Here is a 23,162-nt window from a genome sequence, read left to right as displayed (position 1 = left end):
TCATCCGAACGTCGTGTTCGTGGTGCCAAGAGGAGCGGTCTGGCCCAAGATTATAGTGACTTCTGCCCTCGGGAAGACGGGAGAAACCGTAAATGCCTCGAGATGATCTGAGGGGGCTGCAGTCACTGGTGCTCTGGGTGGTGGTTGCTGCGTGAGTGCTGCAGGGGTGAGCCTGGTACTCGCCTGTGTGTGGAGGTGGCAAGGAAGCTGCTGCAAAGGCTTTCGGAGAAAGATAACAGGGCAATCTGCCCTTCTGGGAGGCAAAGAGGGAGAAAAGTCCATAGGGTTCTCCTCCAGGGGTGCCCTGCCAAAATGCAAACACAAAGAGTTTAAATGCTTTGGAGGCTGTGGATATGTCTGTACAACCTTCCAAGTGGTTGTTCAGTGGAAAATGTCAGTGTTCCTAGAGCTAAATAAAGTAATTTATGTACTTTCATGTAAATAGCCCTATTACTTTAGATTGTATTGGGTAGTGGAAAATAGCCAGCAGCCTGTATCATTCAGCACTAGTGCAGATTTCTTCAGGTAATTTCCAGTAGTGACAGGCTATCTTGGCAGGATAATTTATGTTTGAATTTCATCCAGTTCACAACATAACTTGCTGTTCACCACTGAACTGGACTCATCCACCACATCTGAGAGGAAATCAGACCCCTTCTGATTTTGAAGTCTGAGTGTGCAGCTGGCTGCTTTTACACCTCTGAGAGATGCTTCTGCTAATTATCTTATTTGTGCTTTGTGTAACATCCCTCAAACTAGCTAGTGAAGATCAAAATCAAAATTCACTAACGAGTTTCAACATATCTGTGGAGAAATATTTTTTTCCAGTTTTCATTCAAGTCTCATTTATCATTTAGCACCGTTGACACTGCTTATAGTCTAATCTCACAGAATCAAAACTCTCTCATGCTCCCTCCCTTCCTTGCAGCTGCTCATAAGAAATGTTATTATTTCAAAACTGTTCCAAATCTAGGCAGGTGTATCCCCTCCTCGTCTTGCAACATCCCTCATACCCCAAAAAACAAACATCTGTGAATTTTCTTCCAGGAGGATGTGCAAGAAAACACTTTGAAAAAAGTTGTTAGACTTTAATATGGTTATTTTATGTGTGCGTTTCATTTTGCTGCAGGCAATGGCAGGAAAAAAATCAATCCACATTTGAGAGGAATGAAAAGATGAAATAAACCCCCCAACTTCCAAACTAATTAGCTGTGTGGTATAAGGAATGAAATAATCAAAAATACTTGACCTGTTCCTCTGCTGCTGCTGCTGAGCCCTTAAAATGCACAAAGATTAAGAAAAGTGTTTCGGATGGTTTATTTAAGGGAACATGCTGCTCTTGTACTGGGCCCTAGTGAATGCTAGCCTTTTTCTGAAGCCTGGAACCTCCCCAGTTCTAATTTAGAGGTGAGTGCTTTAAAACACAACTGAAGCCAAAAATAACATAGTAAGGCATTTCTTTAGAAAAAGCTTAAGTGGGTCAACCACTCCATTCAGCAATGGATTCAAATGTGGCTACAATCACCACAACTGAGAAGTTTTATGTATCTATATCTGCATCTATGGCATATTTGTGTGTGTATATATAAAAATAAAAAGACACAAATATCTATCTTCACATAAACATGCATATGCTCATTTGCATTTGTGTGAATATATATTCACATATATATGCATGGTAAATGTGATCAATCTTGTATCTCTTCCAAAAAGCTGAATGCTCCTGTTAAGTCTCTGGAAGATATGGAATGGAAATGCAATTGCAATTGTTTTGGTAGGAATATACTTGAAAAATAGTTTATTTAAAATGGGAGGACTTCTGGATGGCTTAAATATACAGCCTTGCCGTGACAATACATTAACAGTGGCCAACTCCAGCAGGAAAGATTAATATTACTTATAAAAAGCTTGGTGTAGAATGTTTGTTGTACTGCCAACAACACTGTATAGGAGATGATTTTTTGGTCCCTGGCAATGATTTTTGCACAATGTACTGAGTAATCATTGTCTACAATGCAGTTTTTTCCACCATAAAACCTGTAGACGGAATAATATGGCCCTCATTTTTCCTCTAGCTTCTAAGGAGACCTCTAAAATATATACCTCATGCCAGCAGTCCATAAACTGCAGTTGTGCTCAGGCACTATGCAACCTGAGGCTACCAAGATCAATAAAATTATTGAACCCGCAAATATTTCTGCAGCTAGACTTTTGCGGAAAATTTAGAGAAGCATATATATCTGTATGTAGGAAAAATAGACAAAGAGGCTGTTGTTGGTAGGAGGAGCAAAGTCTGCTGGATTTAGACTGCAAGACAGTGAACATCAGAAATGGTTTCATGCCAGAGCAGTATAAATTCAAGAGATGCAACACATTCAGGAAATGGATTTAAGGAGGATGGATGACTGGCTCTGGCAATTGCTAATAAGACGCAGAATGTTTCCTGCCAAGGTCACTGGTTTTACTCCATTTCATTATCAATTATTAAATATCTATTCCTCTTATTTATTAGTTTACAAGTTGTTTTCACATGAGGGACACCATTTGGTGTCCTATGCGAGGTGAATTGTTGATGACAAATCAGGCTCAAAGCAGACTGGTATCCGTAACAGGAAAACTGTTATTACATTGGTAGTAGTTTGCATGCTGTCAGGAGTCTCAAGTCAAAGGACCACCTTACATTATGAAATAAAAATAATGAATTTTAATTTTTCTTATTCACCAGAATGGCAGCTTAAGTTAGACTTTATGATATTAGAGAGACAAAGAAGAGATTTGTTCACGTCATAATGGTAAAAAATTAGTAAGGAAAAAGGGCGAACTGCTACAATATTGATATGAAAAACAAAAGCACATTTCGGTTCTTCTTTTTCTCACAGAATTCCTTGTTTAGAGGAAAGTCTCTGAGGTTCATTAACAAAAATACAGGTATTTCTGGCAAGTCAATCCTCAAAGAAATAATTCTCCTTCTTCAGGACAGATACAGCATATTCGTCATGTTGCCAAAGGAAAAAAACAAAATATATTACTGAGAGGATGTAAGAGAGCAGAAAATTCAAAAGCACAATCATAGGTAGTGTGAATCTCCCTAAAGGACATGCTGAAAGTCTAAGGCAGTGAATAGTGATCTGCTTTTTGTGGGGGTTGTGAGGGGTGAGGTTTTGGATCCAGCTGTGCTCGTGGATGACATTTCTGTGCTCAGCCTTTTCCTCCTTCCTTTCTTTTTGCACCCTTGCCATTGAAGCAGCTTGTGTGACTGCTCTGCAACATGTGTCAGTCATAGAGGAGAGGGTTAGCTTAAAAAACTTTCATAGTGGGTGTTTGTTGAGGTTGTCCCAACTGAAATGAGTTAGTGAATGAGAAGAAAAGAGTATCTGCTGGAAGAGCTGAAGTGGCAGCTGCAGGTAGGGATGAGAAAGGGGCTTAGCAGCCAATTCTACTTTTGCACGTTTGCAGAGCACATTTGCCTTCAGCATGAGAAAATTATGGGTCATCATCTTCTGCAACTTGTTGCCTAGTTGATCTGGATATCAGAGTGTTGGGGGAGGCTGTAAATTGCCTCTGCCAACCATATTAATAGACTTTGACTCTGTTCAGGTTGCACTGTAAATGTCAAAGGCACAGGAAAGCAATGGCTGAAACATGGAAAAGCCTGAAGGAAAATCACTAGGACTGACCAAGCAAAGGGGAAAAAACACATGTTGATTATCTGGACTATAATTAAAAATTACTTTACCAGCTCATGAAAGAAAAGGTCTTCAGGACTGTATTTTAGCCCAGTTAGCTATATTCCTTAGCTAAACCTGCTGTTTCATCAGATTTTATGTTTTGGAGACTGGAAAGTCAGCTCTGCAGTGCTTTGCAGCTCCTCAGTGTCTGTGGCTGAGCAATGAGTTTGGCTTCTTATTCATATCTCCCATACTGACATACTGAAGCATCCTTTCACTTCAGGAGCGAGAAACCATGACCTGAGGTTTCTACTCCAGCCACAGGATTTATTACCAGACAACTCGTGAAGATGCACCCCCAGTGCAGAGACCTGCCTCTAAGGCTGGTGTGGACTTCATTTAGTCTTGCAGTATGTTTGGCTCGCACAGTGTTCTGTGGTGGGACACGTTTTCCTCTTTGCATGGGTGGTGCCAAGCATGATCGACCTTTTTTTCTGATAAACTGAACTGGATATAGGCTTTGCTGGCCTCCTCTAACCCAATTTACTGCACAGGTGCTGAAGGCAGGGAGCTTTACAACTTCTTTGGAAGCAGAAGAGTGTTAGAAGAAGAGGGAAGCATTGAAAAGAAATGACCAAATCCTGTCCAGTTTTGGAACCAACACTCAAGCAGCTAAGCAACAAAGCTACTTAAGGTAAACCTATAACTTTGTACACTTGAACATCTCCACCCAGTTCAAATAGGCTGCTTCCAGTGTGCAAAATCTTGCTGACAGTAGCAAACAAAAATAGGCTCAAACTTGCTGCAGATTTTGTTAAATTAATGAATGAAAAGCTGTGTTTATTTCTCTCCTGTGTTCACAAGTAACTTACTTTTCTGATTTAAACCCTGAGCTACAAAAATAGACTTTCTAATACAATACCTCATAAACAGTTTCTACTGGGAGGCTATTTTCCTCTCTCCTTTCTTTTTAATCACCTTCCCAGTGCAATAGGAATGGAATGCTTTTTTTTTTTTTTTTTGTTCAGCTAGACATTTGTTACATCCTAAATTACAACATAACTGCTGTATTGGAAATGGAAGTGACAGACTGCTTGCTTTCAAAGACAGTACCTCTCCACAGTAAGGAACAGTTTTAAAGGAAGCCAAGGCCTTGCTGGTTATGCCTGTTCTGAGGCATTGGTGGCTGGGCTTGTAAATCACATGAAGAATTCAAAGAACTGTTGGGCACCAGAACTAATGAAATCTGGTTTCTTAGGATGAGCGTTTCCTGATGGCTTGTGAGCTCAGTGTGGTTTTTTTTGTGCAAGTGGGGATATTAGAAGGACTTGCTTTCTCCTCGTCCCATGTTGATTCTCTGGTGCTTAGTAAGGGTTGAGCTTACTGCAGGCTTTTTCTCACCTGGGACTCTAATCTGCCTCTTGTTCTCTACGTTATTTTCATTAAACTGGTAGACACTTATTTATCTGTGAGGTTTCTTCCCTTCTGTCAGGTTAGTTTGAAACTGGCCAACGTTTTAAAGCATCGAGGTTAAAATTGTATGAAATCTAAGTAGATAAGGAAAGCAAGCATGTAATGGTTTGTTTCCTCATGATACTAAGCTAACATGGCTACATAAACATTTAAATATTCACAGAACTGACTGCTTACCCGAGACATGATTTGAGTAGGCTGGAGGTGCTGACTTTGTATATAGGCACGTTCGCTTTCAAATATTACAGAATTACAATATATTGATATAATTAAAATAGAAAAATTCAAGCTGTGCACAATCAAAACATAAATAACAATGCCATGTGATTATTTGAAAATGGACATTACCTTCCTGCCCTCTAAAAATGATGAATGATTACATATGAAAGACGATTTAAAATAGTTCTAGGAAAATTATTTCTGTTGCTTCAGTAAAATAGTCTTAGACTTAACAATTATCTTTTAAAAATATTAACTTGTTATAGATCGGTCGGGTTTCAATTTTAACATGAAAATCAAGGCATTTTCAGACATAAATGTAACTTGTCATATTCTCATCTTCAGTCGATGTCTTGGGCCACAAGACCTGCTTTTGTTATCACACCTTTAACCACAGCAGACGAAACTGCATTATAAATAATACAGACTCCTCACAGGCTTGACGTACAGTGCGTGTATGCTCAGCTGATACCAAGCGATTGATAGGCTTTTATTACTGTCTTTGGCTGTTCTAGCACATCTTCAGAAGAAACATACTCTGTCAGTTGTGCCCTTTTTCCTTTACCAAATGCCTGTGAGTTTTGTTTTTTCCCTTTATTAGTCTTTATTACACATGACTTGTTGAGTAACTTCTTTGAAGATACCATGACCTGTAAAGTGCATGTGCCAGTGTGGATTTTTGATCCCTGCTCTTTGTGTTCCTCACTCTGGATGTATAGACCACCTGATGAGTTTTGATCCCTACACTGGCCGGTAAGTCTTAGAGTCAGGTTGCTGATGCACATCTGTGGGATTAGGTATAGCACAGGCATAAAATGGTGCTGCTTTCAGTTCTCCTTATCAGTGGTCAGTACGTGAATTTGTTAGGATACCTTCAGAAGGAAGGATGTTAAATACTGTGGAACAATAGAGAGTATTTAAAAAATATTTAACGGCTCATGCTCTTGCATTCATCCCGTTTCCCCAGTGTTTTCCCCCGTGAGATTATCTTCAAAAGCAAATGTTTCTGGCAGCCGTCTGCCAAGCCAGAACAATAGTTGTATTGACTTTAGAAGGAATATGCACATACCTTTCTTGTTGGGATACAGTCCCCTCTGAGCTGTTTGTGCTTCAAAAATAATAAAAGACATATCGAGATTTACTGATGGATGAGCTACAGTGATAAATATGAGTATCGATCCACAAGTGCCTAGGGTAGGTCCAATCCTGTGAAAACTTACATGTGTCACTAAATGTATCTATGAAGGTAACATCAAAACATCAATAACCCTGGTTGGGCAAATAAAGTTATCTACATGATGCACTTGAAAGATCAGTTCCCTTTAGTTTCCACAACTAGTAACTGAAAATAGCTGTTTATTTAAGAAATAACCACCTCTCTTCAGGTAGTTTAACCTGGGTGGATTTGAGGGGTAATTTTGGTGGTAGATTCATACTCCTCTGTTTAAGAACATATAATTGAACTGAACATGTCAGAAGGACAGAGGCAAGAGGGTAAAAACCACCAGAGTGCCTTCTTTGCAAAAAGAAATTAAAGGATTTTCATAACTTTGTCTTCTTTTAATTTCAGTTGATAGACAAGTTTATCTGTTTTAAAGAAGAGGCATCAGTGATTCATGAGAACATGAGACGTTTAAAATTAATAGCATCAAAAACTAGGAGGAATGACTGAATGTCTGAACAAGGGCTTCAAAGAATTTATAAAAAGGGGTGGCCATGCAGCCAGGGAGCCCACAGCTGCTGGGGCAATCCTGGCTTCCCCAGGCCGATTACAAGTGGCCACACAATTCGGATGTGTGCATTGTCACCATCTTACTCACTGTCCTCTAAGACCTTCAGCATCCTGGGACTCTTTGAGGGACCATCACTTAGAGAGTGGGACCTTATTCTGGGACCATCACTTAGAGAGAACATACAAGATGAGAGATCTTCCTGTTGATGGTACTGATAGACTGACTGGGGCATGGACTTTTGTTAATTGAAAGCCAGGAGTTCATTAGCTGTAGCTGAACACCAGCAGTATGTGGTATACGAAAAGAAGGAAGTGAGTCCAGACCTGACAAGCTTGTTGATGCTGTGCTGGTGGAGGCCATGTCACAGTTTCAAGCTACTGCTCCCCAAAACCAGAACCTCTCATGTTCTTTTAGGATTGGCCCACTCATGTGGTCCCTAGCACAGTTTTAGTACTGCCAAAGCCATTTTTTGCTGCCACTTGAGCTTGTGCGTGTGTTTGTGGCATGAACCAAGACCTACCCACACCAAGCGTGCCTGTGATCACACAATCACCAAATCACAGAATGGTTGGGGTTGGAAGGGACCTCTGGAGAACATCTAGTCCAACCCACCTGCTAAAGCAGGTTCACCCAGAGCAGATCACACAGGAATGAGTCCAGGTGGGTTTTGAATGTCTCCAGAGAAGGAGACTCCACAACCTCTCTGGGCAGCCTGTTCCGGCGCTCTGTCACCCTCAAAGTAAAGAAGTTTCTCCTCATATTCAGATGGAACCTCCTGTGCTAAAGCCTGTGCCCATTGCCCCTCATCCTATCGTTGGGCACCACTGAAAGGAGTCTGGTCCCATCCTCTTGACACCCACCCTTGAGACATACATAAACATTGATGAGATCCCCTCTCAGCCTTCTCTTCTCCAGGCTGAACAGACCCAGCTCTCTCAGTCTCTCCTCACAAGAAAGATGCTCCAGGCCCCTAATCATTCTCGTAGCTCCCTGTTGGACTCCCTCCAGTACAGCTCTTGAGCTGAGAGGTCAGGTGGTGTTTTGACATGAGGACGGTGATCACGCAATGATACAAGAAGGTCAGTGTCCTTATGGACACAATAACACGACTCATTATTATACAAGCTTCTACCTGACCTCCCTGCAGCTGCTTTGGTGGATTAGACAAGGCTGCTGCGGGCATTTTAGAATAATCCAGGGCAATCGGCTTCTGAATGAAAAAAACATGGTCATTGCTCGTGAGATACTTGGTGACTCTCTGCTCAGTCCTGACCACTTGTCCATAATGTGGCAAAATGCAACAGTAAAGGACTGTGAACAAGGAAAAACCCAGACCTCCAGGTCTGTACAGCAGAGGGAGAGAGAAGGAAAAAACCCCCTTCTAACTCTTTAATTCTCAATTATTTTCAAGAGCATCACGATCTCATATGGGAGTGATTCATATTAAATCTGAATTCTCAGATTAAAAAAAAAACCCCAAGAGAACCTTCCCTCTTGATTGGTCTGTTTTGTTTCCTGAGAGCTTGTTTAATTGAAGTTTAACTCAGTAGAAGAGAACCTTTGATTACCAAAGCCCTGCTAATACTCAAAGCTTTTCTCCCAGATACAGATTTAGACTGTGGCTGGTCGTAAAGCAGCTGTACAGGGGAGCAGGCCATATAAACATGTCATCCCTGCATAGTTCTCTGATCTTAGTGCCAGCTTTCCTCCCCTCACACCTGTCTTAAGGGAAGGGCAGGGCACAGAGTTTATTGTTTATCAAGAGCATTGAAAATACGTTCTTTTTTGCAAGAAGTACAAAAGAGAGGCCCTGGAAAGAATTGTGCTTTTAAAGCTCTTTGTTATTAATGTTGCTCTTAGGGAGCTTTGAAGTACTCTCACAGCCAAGGTCTAGAAATTTGATTTTTAAGCAGTCAGGGGTGCGAAGTCTTATAGTCAGTTTTCAGTGGCTTGTAGGTAGGATTTATTTTGAGCATTCAGTGATCAATGGGAACATAATTGACTTAATTTGCAAAGTTACCATTTCTTGTAACAAAATAGATCCAGGTTATTTAAGAAATGGCTAAGTAGTGTCATGTGCCTATGAGGCAGCTAAAATATCTACAGTACGATCCAAAGAGAAAATTTTGCATTTTTAAAAAGAGTAGGGGGAAGAAGCCTCTAACCAATGTTTGCTTGTTGCTTTATCGCTATTGAATGGATATGAGTTCAGATTTTAATATCTGATATGAAAGCACAAAGGGTAATTCTCCACATCCTCGTATGATATGTAAATTATGTGGGTTTGAAGTACGGCTGTTAGACCGTGGTGTGGAGACACGATGCCTAGAGGAACGGGTGCAATTTTGATACCCCCCTAGGTCTGTAGCATGCCAGGCTATCCTTATCCCTACCGCAAGACGTACGCTGCGGAGCAGGTATTTACCAGTGGGTAACAGTAAAGACGACTCAGTCGCAAGACACCCCTCGTGGAGATTAGTGGTGTTGGCACTCCCTGGGTGTAGGTGGTGTGTGGAAACCTGTAGTCACTACTTTTGAAGCTGGCACATGAAGGTTTAGCCCACGATATGAAGAAATGGCGGCATAGGTAGTACCAAGGTATGACTTCAAGTCATCATAGTACCCCAGTGTCTTATTTTTTTTCGTTCTCAGCTTCTGTTTACCTTTGGATTCAGCTGCTTTTCTTTCACACCAAAGGAGGATTTGGGCACTTAAAAGCTTATCTACTTTTTTCCACACATACTAGCTGGTCTAACAAAAGGCTATACCTCTATCATCTTTGCCCTGCTCATGCTGCCTGGATCACCATGCCTACAAGGAAGTTGCCTTTTTCCTTTACCTTTCTTATAAATCCCATAAAATGCAGTACAAAAATGCATGGAAAAGGGAAATTCCAATCTGGGAAAAATCAGGATAAATAAATATCTCGGGTACTCCCTATATTTTCTATGCAAATAAATATTTCGGGTTTGTTTTTGATTATTTAACACGTGGTATTGGAAACGTAAAACAATATTTAACAAAATCGAAGGGAAAAGGCTTTGCAAAAGTTTTGTTCCCAAGTCTCAAACACAATGCTCTATTATTGTCGGAGCTTTTTTCCTAGGCTTTTTTTTCCAAAACAACTTTATCATACAATTCATTCATTTCTCAAAATGTGTCGATTTTTCAGAATCATGCATTTAGGCAGAACTCAACATGACTCAAGGCAAACAGCCTGAAGAACAGGCATTTCTGCTGCCTAATATCATAATCACGGGAAGATATGAGGAATGAACCTCGTGAGCCCTGCAAAAATGCAAGAGAAATAATTTGAAAGGCCGACCCGAGCTCGCTGCCACTCTCCCTTCCCATCACTTACCGGGGCTTTTGTTCTGGGAGCTGTGGAAGCACCAGGAGATTCACCTTTTCTGGCCTTCATGTCCAGCTGCATTTTGCTCCACTCGGCCTGGGGGATAACACATACTCACCTGAGCGATTCCCGGATATTCCTGAGGCAGATCCTCTACTCTGCATATCTGTAGAGAAAATAAGACATCACCGATGTACATGCCCGCTCTGGGTACAGAAACAGCGTTTAGTTTTGCAGGTAAAGTGATGCTCCACAGTGCAAACGGATTTTCTTTCCTCCTTTCCTTCCACTGAAGGAAAACTGATGTGAAATTACATGAGCTCTGATCATGTGAATAATGCATGAGATTTAAGACAAACACATGAAAGGAGCTTATTTTTCATGTCAAACAATTCTTTATTTTTTATGGTACAAATTAAAAGTGACAGATCTGAAGCTGTTAAGAAATACACAAAGTGCAGCTTTACTGACCATACAGATATTGCTCTAGATTAAGTACAGTTTTTGTCAGTTTTTTTTATTTTTTTAATTTTTTTTTTTTTCATGTTAAGCAACCTGTGCAGATAAATCAGCTTTGGTTTCAAAGTCAGAGTAGTAAGGAGCTTTTAAATATTCAGTTTGGTTTCTTGGTCACAAGTCCACCACATCAACTCCTTTTGGAATTATTTGTATTTTTTAACAACACAATACAGTCCATTTTGTACTGCCATCTTTCCTGCTGCATGCTCCATGCATGGAAAAACAGATCTCTCTGCAGTGCTTCATAAGTGACCCTGGTGACCATTCTGTAGATTATAGCACATAAGACAAAAATAATAATAATAATAGTAATAATAATAATTAATAATAATAATAATAATATCACTTTTTAACAATAAATAAACAAATGTGCCCCACATAATCTCAAGTTGGAAACAAGCAAACCACATGACAAAAAGCTCATTACAAAATGTCTTCCAAACAGATTTTACAGTCAAACATTGACATGGAAATCAGTTTCCTCTCTTATCTTCTTATTTGAATGTTGGTCAATAACTGGGTACAAGTAGAGTGCTGAGGTAAAACACTGATGAACAGTTTTATTTTTGTATTTCTTTTTTTTTTTTTTTTTTTTTTTAAATAGTAACAGTTTAGTATTGCGAGATTGTCAGCAACATTTAGCCATATCTATACAATGTGCATATACCTACATACATTGAGCTTTGGTCCAGCATTGAGAAGACGAGCAAAGGCATTTTACATATTTCTTTTTGGTTATAGCTTGAGTTCTTTGATACGCCTCTACTTGTTCCTTCCTAGCTCCTTTTTGCTTTCTTGTTCTCTCTTTTTTTCTTTTTTTTTCTTTTTTTTTTCAGTAATAACATAAAGAAACGTGAACCTTTTGAATGCATTTGATTTCTTCAACTGTCCAAAATAGCTTTTTAGTGAAAAACATAAAAAGACAAAATCAGAACAGTAAGTGAAACCTTAGTTCATTATTCAAATAATTATATATATATATTAAAAAATCAATGATCAATAAATTGGAAAAGCATTAAACCTTCACATATGACTGAAGAGACTCTTGTTTCATTTGCTGGTAGCAATCTATCTTTTAGTCACATGCAAAATTAAAAGGTATTCAAATGTAATAAATACATGAAGACTGTTTACAAATGGAAACCAGAAAGGTTTCCAGTAACAAAATAGAACAAAATATTTATGGCCCCCCCCAAGATGTATGACTCACACGTAATTTATCTTCCTAAGAATCTGTTCAGGCACCATTTATGCCTCATAGCAAAAATTTGTTTATAAAAAAATTAATATAAGAAGCATTACAACACTTTATAAATAATTTACAAAACATAATATAAAATTAGAAAACTGTAAAAAAAATCACTGCACATGAATGATTTTAAGACTGCGGGATGAACATCATTTTTTCTTCCAAGCTGGCGATTTATATTTATTTTACATTTTCACTGTCCTAGTTATATCCTTCCGATATGTACTTTGGAACAGAAGAGAGCTTATATAACTGCTGCCAGCATATTTTTAAACATTTAGTATCTTTCATACACTGTTTTGTTAACTTCGCTTCTTGGGGGATTTTTTTCTTCACAAAATTTAGAGCAGTCCCTGGGAGAATTGGAAATTTAGTTTTTCGGCAAAGAATGGTTGATGGTTTTGTTCCCAGGCTGTTGATGAAGGGGGTTGTTGTTGGTGGGGGGGTTCTAGGGTCTCAGGGGCAGCTGAACAGGTCATCGTGTATGTGGCATTAATGAGTGGACAATTAGCAGCGTACTGGAGACACGAGTAGGACTTCAGGAGTGTCCACTTCCAAGTACGATGTGTTCTTCCCTGCTTTCCTCTTGGCTTCTGGGTGGTCTCCTGCTCATTACGTAAATTGAATTGTGGCCACAAGTTTAGGGCTGTAGGTATAGATAACATAGATATATCTGTGGATATATGTGGATATATGTGGATATATGTGCCAAGTCTTGGGAAACGGGAGAGGTGCTGCCAAGTCTTGGGAAACGGGAGAGGTGCTGCCAAGTCTTGGGAAACGGGAGAGGTGCCTGAGGACTGGAGGAAAGCAAATGTCACTCCGGTCTTCAAAAAGGGCAAGAAGGAGGACCCGGGCAACTATAGACCGGTCAGCCTCACCTCCATCCCTGGGAAAGTGATGGAACACCTTATCCTTGGTGCCATCTTAAGACATATCAAGGATAAGAGGGTCATCAGGGACAGTCAGCATGGCTTCACCAAGGGGAAGTCGTGTTTGACCAACCTCATAGCCTTTTATGAAGACGTAACAAGGTGGATTGACGATGGCAGAGCAGTGGATGTGGTCTACCTTGACTTCAGCAAAGCATTTGACACCGTCTCCCACAGCATCCTCACGGCAAAACTGAGGAAGTGTGGACTGGATGATCGGGTAGTGAGGTGGACTGCAAACTGGCTGAAGGAGAGAAGCCAGAGAGTTGTGATCAATGGGGCGGAGTCTGGTTGGCGGCCTGTATCTAGTGGAGTGCCTCAAGGGTCAGTTCTGGGACCAATACTGTTCAATATATTCATCAATGACTTGGATGAGGGAATTGAGTGTACCATCAGCAAGTTTGCTGATGACACCAAGCTGGGAGGAGTGGCTGACACGCCAGAAGGCTGTGCTGCCATCCAGCGAGATCTGGACAGGCTAGAGAGTTGGGCGGGGAAAAATTTAATGAAATATAACAAGGGGAAATGTAGAGTCTTGCATCTGGGCAGGAACAACCCCAGGTTCCAGTACAGGTTGGGGAATGACCTATTAGAGAGCAGTGTAGGGGAAAGAGACCTGGGGGTCCTGGTGGACAGCAGGATGACCATGAGCCAGCACTGTGCCCTTGTGGCCAAGAAGGCCAATGGCATCCTGGGGTGTATTAGAAGGGGGGTGGTTAGTAGGTCCAGAGAGGTTCTCCTTCCCCTCTACTCTGCCCTGGTGAGACCTCATCTGGAATATTGTGTCCAGTTCTGGGCCCCTCAGTTCAAGAAGGACAGGGAACTTCTGGAAAGAGTCCAGCGCAGGGCCACAAAGATGATTAAGGGAGTGGAGCATCTCCCTTATGAGGAAAGGCTGAGGGAGCTGGGTCTCTTTAGCTTGGAGAAGAGGAGACTGAGGGGTGACCTCATTAATGTTTATAAATATATAAAGGGTGGGTGTCACGAGGATGGAGCTAGGCTCTTCTCGGTGACAACCAACAGTAAGACAAGGGGTAATGGGTTCAAGCTGGAACACAAGAGGTTCCACTTAAATGTGAGAAGAAACTTCTTCTCAGTGAGGGTGACAGAACACTGGAACAGGCTACCCAGGTGGGTTGTGGATTCTCCTTCTCTGGAGACATTCAAAACCCTCCTGGACGCCTTCCTGTGTAACCTCACCTAAGTTTTCCTGCTCTGGCAGGGGGATTGGACTAGATGATCTTTTGAGGTCCCTTCCAATCCCTAACATTCTGTGATTCTGTGATTCTGTGATATTACAGGTATCCATGGATAGAGAGGGAAAAAGAAAACCCAGAGGAGCAGATGTTGCTGTGAGACTCTCTACTTCACGTGCTCAGTGTGGGTAAAGCATCTTTTTTGTCCCACGCAATTTGCCTGTGGTTACTGAGGTGTTTTTTTCCCCCCAGCAGATATTTATATATCAACGGTTGGAAAAAAGTCAATAACAATTGTCACTCTCCTCCTCGTAAAAGCAATACTGAAAATATCCTTAAACATACCCTGCTGAAGCTTAAAGCCTAAAATGCATTTGCTGGACGTGAGCCCAGCCTGGAGTACTGGATCCTCAGTGCTCTCCAACCCTGACCTTTGAGAGTGCTCTCATTTAGAGGCAGTTTCTGGCACAGATGATGGTTTCTGAAGCTTAAAACTCCACCAACCATGCAGTAAATACCCCATTCTGCAAGGCAAATCCCATTAATAAAATAGCGAGGGCCAGATTCAAAGCCTAGTGAAATCAATGGAAATCCCTTTCTTTCACTAAGCTTTGGATATAGTCTCGAGTTCTTGAAAACTCTGTAAGAGAGGCGTTATTTGAAGACTTCAGCACTTCAGGAACCTCCTTCAACATCCTGGGTGGACTAGCAAACATCCAGTACAACCACCCTGAGGTCAGTGAATGCAACCAGGAGTTAGACCAGCAGAATTTTACTCTACCACCTCTACAGTGAGCTGAACCAAATCCCCAGTGTTATCTTTTGGCAAGCAACAGGTCAGCCCATACCTCATCAAGAACCTACAACACCTTTCTCTTCCTCTGAGCCTTGGTATACTTGTAGGTCAAATGACCACAGTATTTTAGGAGGTGCTTGTCCAATCAAAAAGGAAGCCACAGAGATAAGTTGTCTTTAAAGGAAAATCAATTCACCTGAAACATATTGCAGGTGGCCAGCCTTACTAATCCCAAAGGATATTCAGTGGGTTTCCCTAGATCCTGATTGCTTAGCACAGCCAGCGGTCACAGCAAACACCTGCAGAAACACATCCTCCTACTGAAGAGGTCACCAGGGCGAGCATTAATATTGGGATGACATAAAAAAAGGCAGAAGGAACAAAGCACTACCACTGAAACAGTCCATAGTGACGTAACCATCAAAACATCCTCATCACTTCTCGGCCTGTCTGTTCGTTTTTCATCAGAATCTCAAGAAATTTCTTTGGCTAGCAGACTTTGGAGAGGAATTGTTTCAAACAGAACCATAGTATAGATGCAGTACTGAACCAAGTGTGCAGTTTATATTTATACCACAAAGTGAGTTTTGGTAACCCCTCCAGGTTCACGGCCAGAGGACAGAGAAATCCCAGGCTATAGTTGACAATAAGCATTGTGGGCTGACAGTTCATGAGATATAGTCCTAATATTTCTTTGTCCTCTACTTCATTTCAGCATACCAATATAAAAGTGTTCAGATTTCACTTTTCTTTTTAAAAATCTTCAAACGGTACTGGGTTATGTGGGTTTGGGGAAAGGGTGGAAAATGAGCTGGAAGAGGGGAGGCAGCAAAAAAGAATTAGAAAAAAATGAAAAATAGAAATGCAAACGAAGACATACACCTTAGAAGAGAAATACCAAACCCCACAAATCACAATAAAAATAAATTATTTTTGGCCCCAAACACTTGGAGGTTGCAAAACTGTTGACCAAAAGAAAAGGAGGTGACCGCAATGGAATGGCTTTGACACCTGTTTGTACACACCTGCAGGGGATGTGAACAAGGATGAGAGAAATTAATCCTGTCGCTTTCCTCTTTGCAAAATACAAATGTAAAAATTTGTAACACCATTTTACACTCATAAAAGACTAGACGAACAATCTAGCTTGCAATGCCATGTTTCTGACTTTGGTTAATAGTTTTCATAGTGAATCGGCACTTGATACCTGAAAGGCTACAATCACTCCTCCAGGTGGCAGGCTTGTATTCTCTTTTAAACAGATAAAAGGTTTTTTTTCTTTTTTCTTTTCTTTTTTTTTTTTTTTAATTTTTTGTTTTGTTTTGTTTTTCCTTAAAATGTGTTCACATTTTCATAATATACAGAAAAAAAGTAAGCAGTTATTTGGTTTACTTTATGTCCATTTAAAAAAACTGGCTTTTTCTTTTTTTTTTTTTTTTTGGGAACTAATTCTACGACACACACACACTAAGTGTTGTGTATTTTTTTTTTTTTAAATAGGAAAACTCACGGACATTTATAAACTGTTCTGTCCTTCTTGTAGTTTTCTCAGTCTTTTACTTACAAGGGTGATGAACAGGTATTTTCACAGAGTTCGAATGGTTAGGGTTCTGTTGGTGCAGGGATTTTTGTGTGTGGTTTTGTTTTGTTTTGTTCTTAGGAGTTTTCTTCCAGAGAGTCTGTTAAAGGCTCCATAGGAACTGCCGTCGCAGGCTCGTGTTGTTTCAAACGTTTAATTGTGTTCTTCAGTGCTTGCCTCTTATTGCAGAACCAAACTCTAACTACTTCCCGGTCATAGTTCAGTTTCTCTGCAATCTCTGTCATTTCTTGCCCAGAGGGGTGCGTGTTCTTCTCAAAGTGGGCATTCAAGATCTCAAGGGCTTGTGGCGTGAATGAGGTACGCCTCTTGCGCTTTTTGGATGGTTCGCTTCCGATAAACTCGGTAAGGTTCTGCATACCTGCTCGATGGCGGGCCTCAGCCTCAGCCATCCACCGCTCAAGCACCGGCTTTATCTTCTGGGCACTTTTAGGGGTGATGTCCAGCTTTTCAAACCTGGCAGGATACAAAAGGCCAGGGTTCAGTTTGGCTGTCAGACTGCTAGCTATAGTGTTCTCTTGGGCTTCCTGTGGTAGGAAAAAGTGGCTTCTCAGGATGGTGTGTCTGAGGGAAAATTGAGAAAGAAGAGTCTTACACTGATGCTCTGCCAGGGTGGGACTTCCTGCCTGCCTGACTAATTGACTGGCAGAGGTAATATGCAATGGATTACAAAAACTACCAGATAGGTATAGCTATAAATATATATTATCTAGAGAGAGCTAGATATTTAAGCTAACACAAAACGAGCACTACAACAAAATGCTAAGTACACTAAATAATACATGTTATGAGTCACGTTTTTGTATTTCTGACAATCTTCAAAACCCTTAAGGCTAAGTCTAATTACAGGAAATGACATCAAAGGTAATTGCTCTTTACCATCTCCTCCTTGTGATTAATCCTTTTGTTTCCCCTCCCATCCCACGTTGTCCAAACACCACAGCTTTAATAATACAAACCAATGGCAGTTACTAGCCTCTGAATATCAGGTTTCCTTTCCTTTCATTTTTCAGCTATTTTCACTGTTTGCAAGTTAACGCTATATCCCTTTTCTGGGTCGGAAAAAGATTCCCATAGCTACGGTGGTGTTCAGCTGAAACAGCTGGACACTTTGCAATTATCTTGACTGCCCCCATAATGTGCAAAGACAGACTCATGTTTTCCAGATGAAACCCAGCATAATAGTCTACTAATATGCTGTGGCACCAAGCTGGGTTTATTGTGGGATTTCTGCAAACTGTACCAGAATGATATCATTTCCTGTAAATGAGGTCTTCTATATATCATTTTGCCATCAAAAGTCTTTTGCCAAACCAGATTTTACAAGTATTATAAAACATCTGGAAAAGCAGCCACGCAAAGCTTTAATCCTTTCAAAAACAAGCAGAAGAGCTGAGTTCACATTTCAAGTCTTATAATATAAGTACTTGTTTCTTTCATTTACCGAGTTCATCCTCTCTTGCTATGCATTAAAGAAGTCTTAACCCAAGTCCGCTGATGCCACCCATTTGCATTTCTCCACTTCGCCTGTGTCCACCCCGCACATTACGGTTATTTAACGTTGTGGAAAGGCAACAATGACTGTGCTGTGGTGCTGCTGCACCCTCCAGCCCAGCCGGTGCTGAGGCACCGCCACCGCCGCTAATCACGACGTGCTCTGGAGATGGGACCGACCAAATCAGTGCCTCAGTGCAAAGCAGCTCAGTGGCTGCGGTTGGCAATTTTTAGTGTCTCTATTCAGCACGTGGTGGCTGCAGAAAATATTCCAGCAAGAAACAAAGCATTTCTCACAAACAAAGAACAAGACAAGTAATAATTTCAGATAATAACACTCCAAGGAAATTTGTAACTGGTGCCTGGGATCCTAGTGTGGTATTGACTGCAAGGTGTCCTTCCTTGGTGTCCAGTAATATTTCAGGCTGAAGCGTATGTGTTAGAACACATGGTCTCAAGAAAATGCCATTGTTTGCATTCAGAACACATCAGGAAGGTGGTGTATTGCTGATGTGACCTGCACAGGGCACTGGGAGACTCTACATCTATGTCTGAGCTGGCCATTCAACTTGCTTACCGTACTGCCCTTTCCATTACCCTGGAGTTCACACTGAAACTCCTTTGTTACCATTAAAAGAAAAGTCAAACCTACTATTTCTGAGGAACAGCATACTGCCACTGAAGCAGCTTGTCTTGGTGCTTAACAAGAAATGCACAGTCACGGCACGTTATTACACCCCAAAGTAATATCCATCTGGGGGGTCAAAGGGAGTAAAAAAACTCTAGAGCTCTGCAAGTATTTGGGACCAGTTTCTGCACCCAGTACTCATATTCTGACCAATTTGTCCCTCTGAGGAGCCCCCTGTAAAAGGTCTCCTCATTCTGGTCTTTTGTTAGCCACATCTGTGCTCCAGCTTCATCGGTTTTGGGGTTTTGATGATAATCGGTTAGTGGAGAGCCCTTTCTCTTAGTAAAATTCAAACCATCCCCAGTGGTTTTCTCAGGCGTAAGGTAGATGGAGGGAAGGAGAAGACAGCAAACTAGACAAAAGCAAAGGAAATTGCAATGTATCACTTGATAATATATTAAACAGCAACTTACGGCTACAACAAATTGGCAATTGCTAAAAAGTCCGCCCGTTTTAGGCATTCTTTACCAATTGATCACAGGGAGAAAAAAAAAATAAAATTAATCCTTAGCAACAGGGAGCAATAGCATTCATATCATTGGCATTTCTTGTTAGTGTTGATACTGCAGTACATGTTGTTTGGTATAACGATATACAAGTCTTGAAACAAATTTCCCAGCAGTAGTATCCTTGTATAGACTGAATAAAGGTTATTTTCTACAGGGAGGTATCTTATAAGAAAAAACAGTAGGGGATACCATAGAAGTGAGAGGATCCTATGGAGCTTTTTGTATTTAACAACAATCAATGGTTTTTATGGAAAATCATTGAGCAAAATGTGAGCTGCAAGCTCACTACCCCATACTGATGTTATTTATAACCTTAGTCTTAAACTGCAGGAAAAGTACACTTCCGTTCTATGGGGAATACATTAAAAGTATAAAGAGCAGATAAAAAGACAGAGCATTTCATGGATCACCAAGAACAAAATCCACTTAAATGAGCTTAGAGTTGGTTTCTTGGCTTTCACTGATGGAGGAGGACTATAAGGCATTGCCCAAGAGGAAAAAGCTGTTACCTAAGTGTGTTTGTTACCTCATGCATAAACATGGAATTACTGTAACACATACATGCATATACGGTGTTTGCTTCTAACTACTTTAACTCTGGCAAGACTGTATTATCATTTCTTATGATTAGGGCAGATGTCTATTTCTGCTTTGCATACATGGGTTGTCTGGTTTTCGCCTTTTTTTTTTTTTTTAAGTAAACATTTGGGTGATAAAAGATGAATAGCTGCTGGTTTGAAAGATAGCAGGAAGGATCATTTTCTCCCTTCTGTGTTGCCTAGGTAAATCATCATTAACATCCTGTATGTGAAGTGCTAACCACAGTAATACAGGTTTTAACTTAGCAGGGATGCAGCCATGAAATATTTGTTCAGTAACCCTATCTGTAGAAAATGGCACAGTATGAAGAGGGTCAGCTGGTGCTTATCCAGCATCAGCAGGGTCTCCGGCTCATCTACTGAATTAAGTCTCAATGCCAGGAACATTGTTTCCACTTGTTTAAAAAAGAAGGAGAAAAAAAAAAAAAAAGACTAAAGTTACTTTAGAGGTACACAATAAGAACATTTTATCTGCCACATACTAACATTCTTGGCTAATTTAAGACCTAGACTAAATAATACATTCTAAAGACATGAGACTCAAACACAAGCATGCTCCTCGCAATAAGCTGGATAATTATTAAGAACAAAGAGTTTATGATGTAACTGGTTACCTGCAGATGGCAGACTGGCTATAGGCTGGGCCTTCAGTGGCGCTCAGGGCTTGGCCAACTTGAGTCTGCGTCAGGCCAAGGGACAGGCGCCGGATTTTAAAAGCTTTGGCAAATTCTCGGATTTCTTCCAGATTCACCCCATCCACCTCTCCAGTGGCTGTTTGAGGATCTGTTGAAATATTGTTTTAATCATGTCAGTTCTTCTTGTCACATATGAGTGGGCTAGGCTTACACCAGCTTTCATTGTCAAGATGTTCATGTTATGTTTTAATATTTTTTTTAATAATACTTATCCTTTTCTCTTCTTCCGCAAAGAGAAATGGGCTTGCCTTGTCAAGTGTGTTACGAAGCATATTCAGATTGCTGAAATGCTAACCAGGCTGCAGTGCTTCCAGGTGCTGGTGAAATATTTTCAAAGACCTACTTTGTTGCTGAACTCCTGAAAATGGCCAACTCTGCTCCGAGTGAGGCCGTGCTTGGGCTCCTCACTGCCATTTGTGCCTTGTAAAACGTCCCCCAGGTTGACAAATCGTGTTCCCCATTTCTCCTTCTTACCACATACAGAAGGAAGGCTGGTGTTAATATATTTGTTTGCAGTCTATGGGGAGGGCTAAATATATGCACGAACTGCATGCGTTTTTAATTTGAAATCAAGACTTTCTGCTTCATCTAAAATTAATGCCTAATAAGGAGATTCAAAAATCTTTCTTCCCTTTTGCACAGTACCCAACTCAAAACATCAGCCAAATGTCCAAAATAACCCAGCAAATGAACAAGCCCAAACAAAATGCTGCCTTTAAAAACTCCTTAATTTAAAAATAATCTTTTAAAATATGCCCTTCTGAGAAGCAGCCTTTCAAGCTTTTCATTCTGCCTCCTATCAGGTGGATAATCAAGGAGTAGCAACATCAACCATTAGGCATTGGATGGTAATGCTGCACAATTTTTTACTTTTACATTAGCCCCTCAGAAGATAATGCTTTATGATGCTGTGAGAATAAATCTGTCCTTCCTCTCCATAGCGGTTTACTGACACAGAAGCCTTTGTCCCCAAAAGGGCACATAATAAAGCATGTCTACCACAGGAAAGCTCCTTTGGTGCTGGATAACTCGGTCAATTTAGGACTTATCAAGGGAAATGACACAACAGCTGGAGAATGGAACCTTTTTTTCCCCTCAAGCTACTGATCCCTGGCTAAATGAAAGCGTTTGCCAAATCGGAGACAGCATGGGACTGGGATGGTGGAAGATTTCAAAGTGTTGTGCAATCCTGCGTGTAGTGAAGCCATTCTCCCAGCGAGACATCTCTATTGTTCTTCGCCTCATTCCTCAGACTTCTTAGGTGAAAAGTTTGCAGCACAATAACCCATCAATTTCTGTAAATGCAAGCAGTTGTCCAAGGACGGTGCTAGACTACATTACTATTCTGAACCCTATAGGAGAGTGGCTCCTGCTAGTACTACTATAGCTAGGGGATTGTCAGCATTACAGTAACAAGCTTTTATTTTCAGGGTTTTATAAACCTGATGTAAAATTCTCTTATGATGGAAATGTCCTATTAAAAAATCTGTTAGTCCAATAACAGAGGGAAGAGGTTTTTCTGCTATATAAATTTAGCCTATATCGATTTGCAGCTTGTGTGTAAGAAGCACACGTAGCAATAGTGTCTTAAAAATACTCGGGGACCACATGCACTATGCATACAGGTAAACACGCATGTAGGCTGAACCTAGTTTTGACAATGCTCCACACTCAGCATCATCCCTCCTGTTGTCTGTGCTGTCCTTGCGCTCACCTGTGCACACACGCATGCACTCATTCAGTATAAAGCTAGGGTGCAGAGTATTTGGTTTTACGTAGTCGGCCCTGTGACAGGGGCCACTCAGGCTTGTACACAGGCTTGCCTTTAGAGGTGTGCAATTTTTCTATTTATCCCATACACAGTGTACCTAGCGTACCAGTTCTGATTTTCAGACACACAGAATGGATCTGGATGCTTATCTGCGCTTTGGGTCTCTGAAGAGCAACTGATAAATGTACAAAACATCATAAATGATAATGGCCTCAAAGATTCCCTTGAGTAAAGTCCGCTAAGATAGTGACCTTCATCACCTCTTTCCTTCCTTCACTCTAAGGCCTCTGACTAAGGCTATTAGGGGTGTGACAAAGGACAATTCAGATGTCTGCAGAGAACTTTCAAAGTTGCAAACGCTATGGCAACTGGTATCTGTAAACTACCCCAGCTCCTCTTGGGAATAAAAAGGAACGTAAGAAAGCTAAGGGATTATTTGCTTTCATGTGATTACAGAGAAATTCTGCCAAGTTCTGATGGATCCTTCTGGCATGCCACTGTTGGAACAGGGAATATCATGGAAAGTTCTTCCCTTCTTGGGGGCTTGGATGAGGAAATCATTAGGCTGAGCTCTCCTTGAGGTGAGAAAAAAAATATCTTTGATGCACTTCAGGAATATGGGAGTATATTGTAGTATATGGTGGAGTATTTGTTGAGAAAGAGGCTTCATTC

General features: G+C 40.9%; 1 protein-coding gene across 3 annotated transcripts in view; it reads right to left on the bottom strand.

Moving 5' to 3' along the window:
• Positions 1 to 16,793: 16,793 nt before the first annotated feature.
• The window catches only part of POU6F2 (POU class 6 homeobox 2), a 311,291-nt gene continuing 304,922 nt past the window's right edge, over positions 16,794 to 23,162 (bottom strand). For 2 of the 3 annotated variants that reach the window (XM_065629391.1, XM_065629392.1), the window contains exons 9-10: positions 20,639 to 20,807; positions 16,794 to 17,298 (exon numbers count right to left, since the gene is read on the bottom strand). In XM_065629391.1, the coding sequence (XP_065485463.1) occupies positions 16,794 to 17,298; positions 20,639 to 20,807 (674 nt within the window). The remainder of the gene's footprint in view (positions 17,299 to 20,638; positions 20,808 to 23,162) is intronic. The other variant, XM_065629393.1, reaches the window with a different exon arrangement.

The sequence above is a fragment of the Caloenas nicobarica genome, chromosome 2, assembly GCF_036013445.1.
Source record: "Caloenas nicobarica isolate bCalNic1 chromosome 2, bCalNic1.hap1, whole genome shotgun sequence".
Lineage (NCBI taxonomy): Eukaryota > Metazoa > Chordata > Aves > Columbiformes > Columbidae > Caloenas > Caloenas nicobarica.
The sequence above is the reverse complement of the archived record's forward strand: the minus strand, read 5'-3'. Positions and strand labels throughout refer to the sequence as shown.